The following is a 13,041-nucleotide window of genomic DNA, read 5'->3' as shown; positions in this document are numbered from 1 at the left end:
ATTGAGATGGCACTTTATTAATGATATTTTCAATTTTTATTTTTATTTTTTTGGTTTTGGATCCAGGGTTGGCAAGGGTTGCTAGCCCACTATTGTCAACCACAGGCAAGGGCTAGCAACCCTCGCTAGCCATAGATGAGGGCCGATCGACCCTCGCTAGCTTTGGGTGAGGGTGTTGCGCCCCTTGCCAACTTTGGGCGAGGGCCGCAACGCCCTCGCCAGAGCCGGCCCCAGGGGGGCTTGGCTGCCCTCGCAGGCCCAAGGCCTTACTTGGCCAAATTTGGCGAGGTTGTTGTTGCCCTTGCTATTTCTAGGCGAGGGCTTACATACCCTAGCTTTCCCCGGGGAGGGCATCGTGGCCCTTGCTCGAGTCAACAAGGGTTGGTCGGCAATGTTGCTGGCCCTAGATCCAAAACTCCCCCCCCCACCCCAATTAAAAAAAAAAAAAAAAAGAAGAAGAAGGAAAAACATAAAAAAATTTCAACTATTATTTAAAAAGTGTCACATCGGTAATTTCCGGTCAAAATTAATCTAATTGACTCAATTGTCAAGAAGTGAAAATATTTATAATTGAATTAACAAAATTGAAATATTTATGATTGAATTGGCAAAAATACAATAAATTTAAGATTTTTGGACAATTTCTCTTAAAAAATATGCACACCTATACTAGCCGCGCCACTTAGGACAACTAGTACCGACTAAATTGCCATGTTGGCGTAAGTCATAATGACTATATTAGCAATTCTTGAAAGGTTTAAATTCCCAAAATATTTAAGATTTAATTGGCATATTTGAAAAGTTTATGATTAAATTAAAAAAACTTCAAAAAACTTTAAACTAAAGCACTAATAAAAGATTTACAATTGAATTAACTATCCTATAATAAGTTTATTGCTTTTTGGATAATTTTTCAATTAACTTCCCTTTGAATCTCAACGCAATGAAGTTGCTAATTCACTTTGTAACCGGGCTTAACAAGGGCTTTGTCTTGCACTCGATGACACATCGAAACTCCTCTCTTAACTGCATGCACTCATGTACACACGTGTGCCGGGGGTGGCGAGTGGAGCGAATGTGCATGTTGAAGAAGTGCCTGTTTGGTAATCATCTTAATAGTGCTTAATTATGATATTTTGTTCTAAAGGGAGTAGTTTTGGAACGAGAATCGCGTTTGGTAAAATTTTTGTTTCTGAGAACAAATTTCTATGTTTTTGTTTCTAGAATTAGATTTGAAATAGAATCAAGAATTAAAAAAAAAAAAGTTGATTCTTGTTCCGGAAACAAATCTAATAATCAAAACCAAGTATTTTTATTCTTCTATTTTCTCTTCTTCTCTTTTCTTCTTCTTCATCTTGCCACCACTGTCCACCGCCGTTCGCCACCATACGCCGCCATCCACCGCCACCGCCGATCATCGGTAGACGTAATCGGTCTAGCGAGCTCGCCGAGCCAAGGCGAGGTCCAGCAAGCTTGCTAGAGGCAAGCCCAACCACCGACGAGGCGACGAGGCTTGGCCCCGACGAGGCTCACCCGGCTATCGGCGAGGCTCGACCGACGAGGGTCGGCCTCGCCAAGGGCCAGCGACGCTCTGGTGAGGTCACCGGCCCTCGTCGGCCGGTGGCCGATGGTCCGTCCGGCGACCAAGCCAAAAGAAGAAGAAGAAGAAGAATAGGAGAAAAAAAGGAAAAAAACTAAAAAAAAAAATTTAAAAATAAATTAATTTGAAAAAGTATTTAAAAATAAAAATAAATTAATTTGAAATAGAATCAATGAACACAGTACCAAACGCAATTCTATTTCAGAATTAGAAATTTTGGACAATTATCAAACGTCTTAAAATGCTAAGAAATTGTTCTCGGAAACAGAATAAAAAAAATTATTTTAGATTAGAATCGTTACTAAACGCACTCGAAGTGGCTCCAAATTGAGGCCCGGCGTCGTGCTCGTATGCCGCTGTCCCTAATTTGAGCCCCGCTGATTAGATTGATTGGACTCATCGTAGGACGTTCACAACCACTAATTCCTCCAACAACCATCTCTCACTTCAGTGCTAATGACATCTTTTCTAACAGCTTCCTAATTAGATTAACAGAGAGCAAAAGATCAGTTTCCCCCCGCGGGACAGGTCAAGCCGTTTTCCCCTCGGGAGAGCCCTACCGTAGATAAGGTTTGGCCGAAGTTGTACTGCTTTGAATGCCACTTGTCTAGGGGCTCAAATATCTTCCTCCGATCAACTTTTTGAATCTTCAATTTTGGGCTTAGAGAGATTAACTTCAGTTTGGCAAAAGAAGAAAAGGGTACGTAATTAATGGGTACTTTCTCCAAGGGTTGCACTTGCCTTCGTGGTCAAGCCGAAAGATTAAACTCGTACTACTCAATATTGATCTGCATCTTCGAAATACACTCAACAATCAACATCTACGGTTCGTCGAATTGAAATTTATTTTCACTTTTGGGTGGGACATATGGAGTTATAGTGCTTTTTTTTGGAGAATACAGATTATTATCCTCACAAAAAAATCCCCCCTCCTCCCCTTCGGCAAATGAAAGTTTTTAATCGACAGTTCAAATTACCTTTAATTGAGAGTTTGTATACGTTTAAAGATGATAAATTACCCAAAAAGTCCTAAACTTATTTTACGGAAATCAATTTAATCTTAAACCTTTCTATTGTGCTAATTTGTTCCTAAACATTTTGACGATTTACCTATTTAACTATAAACCTTTCAATTATTCTAATTTAATTCTGAATATTTTAATGATTTGTCAATTCAATTATTGGTACAGTTGAAATGTCTATAATTAATTTGTCCACAGTACATTAGGTTTAAGATTTTTTGGGTGATTATCTAGATCTTTTGGACGGTTATTCCCGATTAAGGAACTAGCCAGCTAATCTAAGAGTACTAATGCACGTGGGCCGGGAGACTTGATTGTGGTGAGAGAGAGAGAGAAAGAGAGGTTGCTCCATGGCCACGACATCGCAATCCCTCCCAAGAGACTAATGCTTCCACTTGACTTTCCCTGGCAGCATGTCTAATTAAGGTTTTTGGTTGTACTTTGGGCGTGTCTTAATCCCGATATTTTCTTCGATGGGAGTGGCTGATAGCTGTTCGTTGGGCACTCATGTTAGGAACAGGTCATGTTCCGAGGGGCGTGTACTTAGCCTAAACCAGTGATCAAATGATCTAATCAAATCCTCTCCCCTCTACCTTTTTGCTCTCTCCACGCCAGCTTGTGGCTCCAGATCGTCCGAGCCTAACTCGTTGTTTTGATCCATGATTAGACTCCTCGGATCACGCGTGATGTGATTAGAGGGTCCTGACTGGTGGCGCTTTCCTTTGCCCATTGCCACTTTAGATCCTGTGGCTAAAAATCATTAGCCTGATTACCGCCGATAGAGGGAAAGGTGTCGGAAATGTCTTAAACAAGCATGTTGTGTTAGTACTAATTCAGTTATAAACTGTTTGAAATAATGCCAATTTAATTATCAATCTTTTGATTTGGTACCAATTTAATCATTCCAGCTAATTTTAGCCTGATATTGCTGACGTGGACGTCGGCTGGTTGGTTGATATGACACCTCTTGCGTTGACATGGACATAATTAAAAGATTTATTACTAAATTGACACAAATATAATATATTTAAGATTTTTCTAATACTTTTCCCTGCTGATAGATCTTTACAATCAAGTGTTGTGTTGTGTGTGTGTATTTTATTTTATTTTATTTTGCATTTGTCTTAGGTTTTATGTCGGAATGGGTGCAAATATTTAAAGGGTTTCATCGTAATTGATCACTTATGGTGTGTTTATTTTGAGGAAAATTTCGTGATAAAAAAAAACGTTTTTTAGGAACTCACTTTTCAAGAATTTGTTCCCTTCTTTTTTTAGGTTAAGGTTCATTTTTCATAAATTTAAGCATGTATATTTATTTGTAACATAAATGATTTTCGATTGATCGGTTATTTTCAACGGGCCAAAAGCGTAAAAGTTTAAAAAGTAATTCATGAATTTTTTTAAACTGAAAAAAAAAAAACACAACCCTCAATTAGCAAATGATGGATGGGCAAAATGAATGTGCTAGACAGTGGGAGCTTAAGTTGGAATTATGTGATTACTTTAGGGATAAAAAGTTAATAGTGATCGGGACTTGTCGCTTGAAAAGAGGGTGCGATGATCAAAGACTAAAGAACCTTGAATTTTCTAATAAGTAGCTCTTTAAGGTTTCATTTATTTCACGAAATATCAATAATTTAAAAAGTATTTTACTAACTTTAATCATTGTTGTCCCTTTGGAACTTCTATTCACATTTGACATTTCTTTTAGGGTCATCAAGTTTAGAAGCATTTCCATGGAGATTTCATGTATTTATAGAGTTGGACATTATTTCATATACATTTTTCAGGTACTTACTTTTTCTCGGTTTGCTTTCCCTTTCTGTATATCATGCTGAAGATTTTATACTTGAAGATACCACTGTTTTCGGTGATCCAATTTAAGTGCCTCTATAAAATGAACCTAAGTTGTAGGAAAAAATTAAGGGTGATGACAACAAGTGATTGGATTGAGTTGTTCTTTATATACAATTATGTTGATATGGAGAAGACGAAAATTGTTCTAAGCACCGATAAAATCAGAAGATCCAATCGCTTAAACCGACTCGACATGTACAACTCATCACATACCCTTGCAATTCAAAGTCCACATATTCAAGCAAAAATATTAGTTGGAGGCCCTTAATTGAGCAATTGTACTTGTCCAACAATAAATCATACTATTCGTTTTGCTTTAAGCACCAGTATTACAGAATACATCTTAGAAGCATATGATCAGATTTTGTGTCCAGGTGATTGGAATGGTGAATCTTCGTGGGCTTTTTTCAAACTTAAAGGGCCTATCTTTTCCTCACTTACTGTTGTTCTTCATGGCCCGCTCTTCTCCATTGAATTTGATTCTACAAGAAACTCCTATTCAGATCATTCTTGTTTTGTTGTCAGTGTTGATTTGTTTTTGCTGAGGATTAAGAGCGCAATTGGAGGCAGACTAACATAGGAAACTATTTTGAATTTGGGAAAAACTTTAGGTTTATGAAGCAATTGGGGACATTGGTGATTAATTAGGATAACAATTCGAACCTAGACTTGTACAATCGAGAATGTCGATGTTACTCACCCGTTAAGTTCTTGGACCAACATGAAATTTGGTTACCCTAAGTTTTCTTTTTTTCCAAGATCTTGGAAGTTTCCTCGAACCATATGCCTGATGAATCACTTCCATTTGGTATTTCAGAAGATGATATCCGTCGCTTGATCTCGAACAAACTCGAACTCGACAGACCAGCACATCCAAGACAATAGATTCTTAAGTTTCAGATATATCTTCAGATATATCTTATATTTATTTATGTTTACGAAACCATTAGACAACAAAGACATATGTGTGTACATATTAGTAACCGAGAGTGCATGTGAGCCCACGATCTTGCATGCATAAGTTGTTATGCACTGGCCCGCGAAATGGTCAATTTTTACCGTGGTGGTGCGTATGTCATGCATGGCACGGACGCTCCCATGCGTCACGACCATGCCAAGGTGACGAAATGATATTTCTTTACGCTAAACTACGACTATCGTGGCAATTAGAATATGTATACACACGTTTAATACCTCACATTACGTAAAAACCTCACGTACGAAATAGAGAGAGAAGGAGGAGGAAAAAATATGCCGCACGACGCTCTATAAAAACCCCAACCCTAATAACATTATCTCATTAAACTCCTTCTCTCGCTCCCTCCTCCTCCAAACGTCTCCGTTTCTCTCCAAGCTGAAACATGGACAAGAAGCCAGACGACGACAATGGTAAGTCCCAAGATGTCGAGGTGAGAAAAGGGCCGTGGACGATGGAAGAGGATCTCATCCTCATCAACTACATAGCGAATCACGGCGAAGGCAGTTGGAACTCCCTAGCCAAAGCTGCTGGTAAGACCATATCGTTCTTGTCGATGCGGCCGATTATAGCTCCCTTTCACGCATCTTCTAAGCTGCTCTAGTGTTTCTTGAAATCGATGAACGTTTAAAGCATAAGGCACGCGACGGTTCGTGGTGTGTATTTGTGCGTGATGGTGATGAACTGATTTGACGGGTTTATGTTTGTAGGTCTAAAACGTACCGGGAAGAGTTGTCGGCTCCGGTGGCTGAACTATCTGCGACCCGACGTCCGGAGAGGCAACATCACTACTGAGGAGCAGCTCCTGATCATGGAACTGCATGCCAAGTGGGGAAACAGGTGAGATGCACATAAGTCACACAACTTTTCGTTACATAGGTTCTACAACATAATACCCATCGATCATATTGAAACAAGTTCCCGTGGAATCACGAAAAGAACTAAACTCTCATCTTCAATGTTTGAGTGACAAAGAAGATCCTTCATACCTTCCTCTTCTAAATCTCTTCCCTTCTATACATAGTGGGATTAAGTAGGTCACCTTCCTAAGAGCCCCTAAATGTACATAGGGCATGGAACTTTATCAAACACGCACGAGGGAGAAAGAGAAAGAGGCTCACGATCCAAAGGACAACTCTTGGCCACAAGAGAGATTTCAACACATGGGCTTATGGGTTTCATGGCTAGGAAATTTTCCTGCAGAATTCTTTCCTAGGATTTCATGGCCACCAGATTGGATCCCACGTTCTCTTGAATTTTCTGAACTTCGTTGAAATTCCAACATTTTAAAGGCAGTAAGCCATCTTAGGCATGGCCGAAATAATTACGCTCCAATCTCTTTGTTCCCTGCTCTGTTCCTTTTGTCAATCCATTCCTCTTTTGTTCAATTAGAAGAAGATGCATGTCATATTCTTGGCTTTTGCTGATTCTCCTCTATTGCCCTTTTCCTCCAACCTTGCAGTATGGAGACATGCATCTAACTATTTTTCATACTACAAAAGAAATTTCTGTCTGCGAAAATTTTGATTATCAATCGCGTTTTCTGTCTTGGCACTAAATTAATTTCACAGAATATGAAGTATATGTATAGATTTACAAATGAACAAAAACACTTCCTTCAAGCCGATTGCTTTTCACGGGATGGCTTACACCTAAGAGTTGCACGAGGATGATATACTTCATGAACTCGCTCAATTGTTTTTCATTTGATTGCTAAAAAATTAGAGTAATTCTATAAACCAATTTGCTATATCCTCTTCTTTTCCTTTTTAGCATCTTTTTCCCTAGATGCAAGATTCCCATGTACCTAATTCTTCGGAAGACGCAGCTGTCATTGATAAGATGGCATGTTGTGCACCCAACCATTCAGGTTTCACGATAAAGAGTTTCTAATTTTGGCTGAACCACTTTTAGTTAGTCACATGTTAATTCTCTCTTTTGGGATTGGTTGAAGTTGACATAAACCCTACCCTTTTACCTCTTCTCGACATTGTTGGGCCCCTCCGACCTAAAACACCCGCACAGAGAGAAGATTGTCTTTCTCTTCTCTATTCCTCACGTGGTCGAATGTCAAGTGTCTATTCACTTTCTCTGTCCGAAACTGGATGACGAGTGAAACCTCGGTATCCATGCATTTGTACGTGTGTTTTTTCACTGCATTGAAACCTCAGCAAGTTATCGCGGCTCGGGACAAACGCATTTTACGTGATCTATATTAATCAAGAGATCGATACAGAATACTGGCTACGAATAATACTGTACTGCCATTGAATACGACAGATTCACCAGACAAACCTTTATGTACAGTGTATATAGTTAGTGTCCTATCTCTTCTTCAGGTGAACATTGAACGAGAGAAAAGCTAGTACATACCTGAGAAGTATGATCTCAAGACATTTCTACCCTTAATTAGAAAAGTTGATGGCGGCTATTGCTTATAGGTTGCGATCATAAGATTCATCTTGTTGTCGTTTTCGAGCAGTTCAGTTTCTTTATCATCGAAAGAATTGTTACTGTGATTGGACATCATCCACTTTTCCTCAGCGAGGGTCTCACATAGTTTCTCCACCGTCTTCTCCTTCACTGATGTAGCACTTGCTCTTTTCTTTTAGAGTTTTTTTTCTTGCACACACACGGATCGAGATGTGCGTGTTTTAACTCGTATTTTATAATGTCGCAGCAGCTACGAATAACAAACGATGGCTTTTAAATTATGTTCTGTGAAGATGAGACTTGTCGCTGTTATAGATAATGAATAGTTTCAGTTCATTGCCTTTTCTTTGATGCCACTCAAAATTTTAGTTATAGACATACAGTCTTGTAGAGTTCAGTTTGCAGCAGTTTCTTGTTGACTCTTAGCGCCAGACGTCCGTGCTCACCGCCAAATGCAGGTGGTCTAAAATTGCAAAGCATCTTCCCGGAAGGACTGACAATGAGATAAAGAACTTCTGGAGGACTAGAATCCAAAAGCACATCAAGCAGGCAGAGGCTTTCTCTGGTCAGAGCTCCGAGATGAGTGATCAAGCAAGCACAAGCCACATGTCCAGCATGCCAGAGCCGATGGAGACCTACGACTCACCGCCGTCATTCCGAGGCAACAACAACATGGAGCCTTTGCCGGTGAATTTGTCGGTCGAGTCGAATGAAGCCTACTGGAGCATGGACGATCTTTGGTCTATGCAGTTACTCAATGGGGATTGATCGCGGGGTGACGTATGGTGCAGTAATCGAAATGGTTCGTTTACAATAATAGCTAGGTTTGTTTACATAAAATGGACATTAGCTTTTATCTCACATATATATCTACATACATGTGCTAGTTTAGAAGTTATCTACAAATATGTGCATGAGTTGTAAACGAAACTACCATCTGCAGTTTGCATCCCCGCTATGTAATGACTGAAATAATGAAGCGAGATTATTTGGCTTTTTGCTTGCATCTCTCTGAACCAGGTGAAGAGAAGCTAGCCACAGAAGAAAAAGAGAGAGATGAGGTAATCTAACTCGACGATAACTGATGATGGCGGTTTGTAAACGTGTATATCATATCTGAGTCCAGTTACTAACTGGATATATCAGCGCAAACTGCACCGAACCTTGACGCCGAAGCATCTAATGAGAGAGAGAGAGAGAGAGAGAGAGAGAGAGAGAGAGAGAGAGTTTGGTGGGAGAAGCTATTCCTTATTCTGTAATGAGGACATTTGACAAGTGAAGTTCTACATTCATCGGTATAGACAAACCTCGTTTTCGTTCGTGTAAACGCTTGGACAGAACCAGCACGCGCACCCACGGATCATTGACCATCGTTCACGAGCCAGCTTAGCAAGCGTTAAAAGCTGCCGAACCGAAGCTGTGGAGAGGCAACACGTGGCGAGCCCACCTGGCTGGTTTGGGCAAGTTCTATCGCTTGCTTTCGACGAGGGGCGATCCATTTCTGTGCATGGTTATGTGAATGCGAGGGCCGACGTAAACCTAATTCTTGAGCGGCTGAGCGGGAAGGGCTCACATGCATGGGTTTTTCGCGTCAACCTGGAAACCCAGAACATGCCTCCACATGCAACCTGGCGACTTTCGACGATCCACCCATATTGATGATGCTGCTATAGTCATCTCCTTAAGTTTCTTACAGCGAAAATACATTAGACTAACGGATCGAAATGCTAAATTTTATGGCGACCAATATATATAATAATCGTGTGCTTGTGTGGATAAGATCATGTCGAGCTCTTGGCCTCAGTTGGTACCTTTAGTCGCAAGGAAAGAACTGGAGCTCTCGTGTCGCTCTTTCATTTCTAATTCGACCACATGTTTTGAGTGCGAGAAATCACCATGAACGCAAACGCGTGCGTGGCATGTGATTTTTATAAAGCTGAACACATGGCGGGTCGGCCAGGGAGTTCGAGTGCAATGGAGAAAGAAGAACAATTCACTGATGCCCGATTGTCATTATCGCAATTATAACAGGGAAATTACCATAAAAAAAAAGTCTTAAACCTATTACACTTGTGCCAATTCAGTTCGAAACTTTTAATTGTGCCAATTTAGTCTTAAATGGTTTCACATTTTAACAATTGAGTCAATGTAGTCAATTTTGTTTGGAGATAGCTGATGCGAAGGCCAATTGTCTTACATGGCATGGCAATTGATACTAATGCGAATATTTTTAAATAATTTTTTAAATTTTGTTATTTTTTGGCTTTTTTTATTTTATTTATTTTTTTTTTGGACTAAGGGTCAGCAAAGATCACCAACCACAAATGAGGGCAATGCTTGATCTAGGCATTGCAGCCTTGCTCGAGGTCAGTGAGGGCATTGCAGCCCTAGTTGAGGCCCTCACCAACCACAACGAGGGTGTCGCAATGGCCCTTGCCTAATCTAGGCATTGCGGCCCTACTCGGGGTTGGCGAGGGTTGTGGCACCCACGAAGCCCATGCTTTGGCCAACGAGGTTATTGCAACCCTTGCCAAGGCCCTCACTAGCCACAACGAGGGCGTCGCGGCCCTTGCCAGATCTAGGCAAATATCACAACCCTCTTGATGTGGTGGGCAAGGGCTACCTTGCCCTAGCACAGAGTTGGCAAGAGCCGCAACGCCCTCACATAATTCCCTCACCTATGGGTAGTGACCCTTGCTGGCCTTCAATCCAAAAGAAAATTCAAGAAAAGAAAAAATATATTTATTATTTAAAAATGTCCAATTAGTGATTTTTAACCAGTTGGTTAGATTGACTCAATTGAAAAAATATGAAAATATTTATGACTTAATTTGTATAATTAAAAGGTTTAGAACTGAATTAACACGAGTATAAAAAGGTTTAGGACCTTTTTGAAAATAGTTCACAATCATAACTTGTACCTCTTTTTTTTTTACTTTTAATGTTTTACTTTATTAAAGACCTCGCAAAACCGAGTTGGTGAAAATGTAAATAGGAATTCCACAGATGGCGTTAAAAAATACTTGCACTATTATCATGTGGGAAATCAATATGTGACTAAGAATTGAAGTGGTAAGTAGCTTAATACTTAAGGCGTGCATGATAAGCATTCTATTGATCTATTTTTCTATTTTTCTGCTCCTGGGAAGAGGTTTGGAAAAGTATGTTTAGTAATGCAAGTTCATTTTTCTATTGCTAGGATAAATTTTTAGTCAATAAATAGGTTTCGAATAGAAATAAAAAGTAATTTTTATTTTACTTTTCTATTTTTGGAACAAAAATGCGAAATAAAAACTTTTTTTTATTGCTTACACTCGCTACTAGCTGTTCGCCCACCACTGGTCGCCTCCCACCGTCATCGGCTGGCTGCCTAAGAGAGAGAGATCTTATGTCGTTATCAAATAAATTTCCATTTCAAGAATAAAAATTTCTTATTGTTGTCAAATGAGTATTTTGCTCAGAAACTTGTCTAGGGATTTAAAAAAAAAATCAATTTTTCAATAAAGATCCACTTATGAAATAGAATGATTATCATCAATGCTCTCGTGATAGGGTGTGGAGTGCTACTCATGGGTTCTTTACATAATAGTGCGTGCGCCGGGCCATGTCAAGGTTGGGCAGGCCGAGCCTTTTCAAGTAAACACGTTGCTGTCCACCCATTTAAACATCTTTGTAGCCGTGTCCTTTCATGGCATCACACGTTCTAAGCAGCTCGCCGCGGTGGTTGTGCGACCAACAACTATGGAAAGAAAGTTACAACACTCGCGCGGTGGTAGGATTATCTTCATGGGATCAAAACTAGGAAAATTGTCTCAAAAGTCCTAAATCTATTGTGTTTTTATCGATTTAATTATAATTTTTTTAATTTTGTCAATTGAGTTCATCTGGTTAATTTTAACCGGAAATTACTAATACGAACATCGGCCATCTACATGGCACAAGAATGCTGATGTGAACAAACATTAGTAATATATTAATATTTGTGAATATTTTATATTTTATTTATTTCTCTCTCTCTCTTTTCCTTTTTTTATTTTTTTTATTTTATTGTTAAGGACTAGCTGACGATAGACGACCTCGCCAAGTGGTTGGCAAGGGCTTGTTGGCCTCTTACATGATAGGTGAGGGCTCGTGACCCTCTCCTAGTTGAGAGTGAGGGCTGCGAGCCCTCGCCCAACCTTGTCTGCGTTTGAGATCACACAACCTCAAGCGTTGTCTGGATCACGCAAAGTAATTTCCAAATGCAACTTAAATCCAGATGGATGCAATCTGATGCGCAGAATGCATCCCAGGAAGTCTCGATGACAGAAGATGCATTTTGAAATGATCATTGCTGGAATGTCCCGCATGTTGCCCAAATGGATCTTCTTCCCTAACCACGGGTTTTGCCCTCCATCATTAGTAATTCGTTGCTCAATAAAATTATCAAGATGGATGCTTCGGGTTAAGCCCGTCGTTGACGATATCGGTCCTCAATACCCAGAAACAGACAGAGATGGGCTCCAGGTTGCATTTCTCGGTCCATTCAATCTCGTTGACATCACCAAGAAGATTTACGGATGATTGATCTTATCGGATCTAAGTAAGTTCTTAAAAGACTTCATCTTGATCTTCATTCGGATATTTAAATGACAGGCCACCGAGGCCCTTATAAGATCGAAAGCTCCCTTCCTTTGCTGAGGTTACCTCTTAACCGAACACCAATGATCCAAGAGGAAGCCCTTCCTTTTGTCTCCTGAAAATGATAGAAAAGCAGGTTAATTTCCCCCCTCGTCCTTTGTGGTCATCTAAATTATTGATTGGATTAGTGATTGATATATCATCTAAATTATTGATTGGATTAGTGATTGGTGGGGGGCCCGACAGCCCTAGGGACGGCGGATGAAGAAATCACCCCGCTCTAAAGAGTGGTCTGTAATTCCATTATTGCAGCCAATCGATTACTAACGCTCTTACTCAACAGCTGACCGGCATGTTCTGCTCAAATAAATTCTCGATTGAGCCGCCGCCCATCGTAATGAACAAGTTTGCAACATGGGTGAATTTACAAATTTCTTATGGAATGCACCTGTTGGTACCATGTTCCTACGATCTATATATTATTTTTACTTGGTGTGTATATCTCAAATGCCTTTTCATCACTAAACTAAGGT

The 13,041-nt window shown here is 40.0% G+C and overlaps 1 protein-coding gene across 1 annotated transcript; it reads left to right on the top strand.

The window, feature by feature from the left end:
- The first annotated feature begins 5,840 nt into the window (after positions 1 to 5,840).
- On the top strand, positions 5,841 to 8,656 carry LOC104422614 (MYB-like transcription factor EOBII). Its single transcript, XM_010034986.2, has 3 exons — positions 5,841 to 5,988; positions 6,166 to 6,295; positions 8,347 to 8,656. The coding sequence occupies exons 1-3, from the start codon at positions 5,841 to 5,843 to the stop codon at positions 8,654 to 8,656; spliced, it is 588 nt and encodes a 195-aa protein (XP_010033288.2).
- Positions 8,657 to 13,041: the final 4,385 nt, after the last annotated feature.

This window comes from Eucalyptus grandis, chromosome 10, assembly GCF_016545825.1.
Source record: "Eucalyptus grandis isolate ANBG69807.140 chromosome 10, ASM1654582v1, whole genome shotgun sequence".
Classification (NCBI taxonomy): Eukaryota; Viridiplantae; Streptophyta; class Magnoliopsida; order Myrtales; family Myrtaceae; genus Eucalyptus; species Eucalyptus grandis.
This window is presented reverse-complemented; position numbering and strand designations above follow the sequence as displayed.

Coding starts and splice junctions, on each gene's coding strand:
- LOC104422614 (XM_010034986.2), top strand. CDS start 5,841: ATGGACAAGAAGCCAGACGACGACAATGGTAAGTCCCAAGATGTCGAG. Junction 5,989..6,165: donor CTCCCTAGCCAAAGCTGCTG/GTAAGACCATAT, acceptor TTATGTTTGTAG/GTCTAAAACGTACCGGGAAG. Junction 6,296..8,346: donor CATGCCAAGTGGGGAAACAG/GTGAGATGCACA, acceptor CGCCAAATGCAG/GTGGTCTAAAATTGCAAAGC.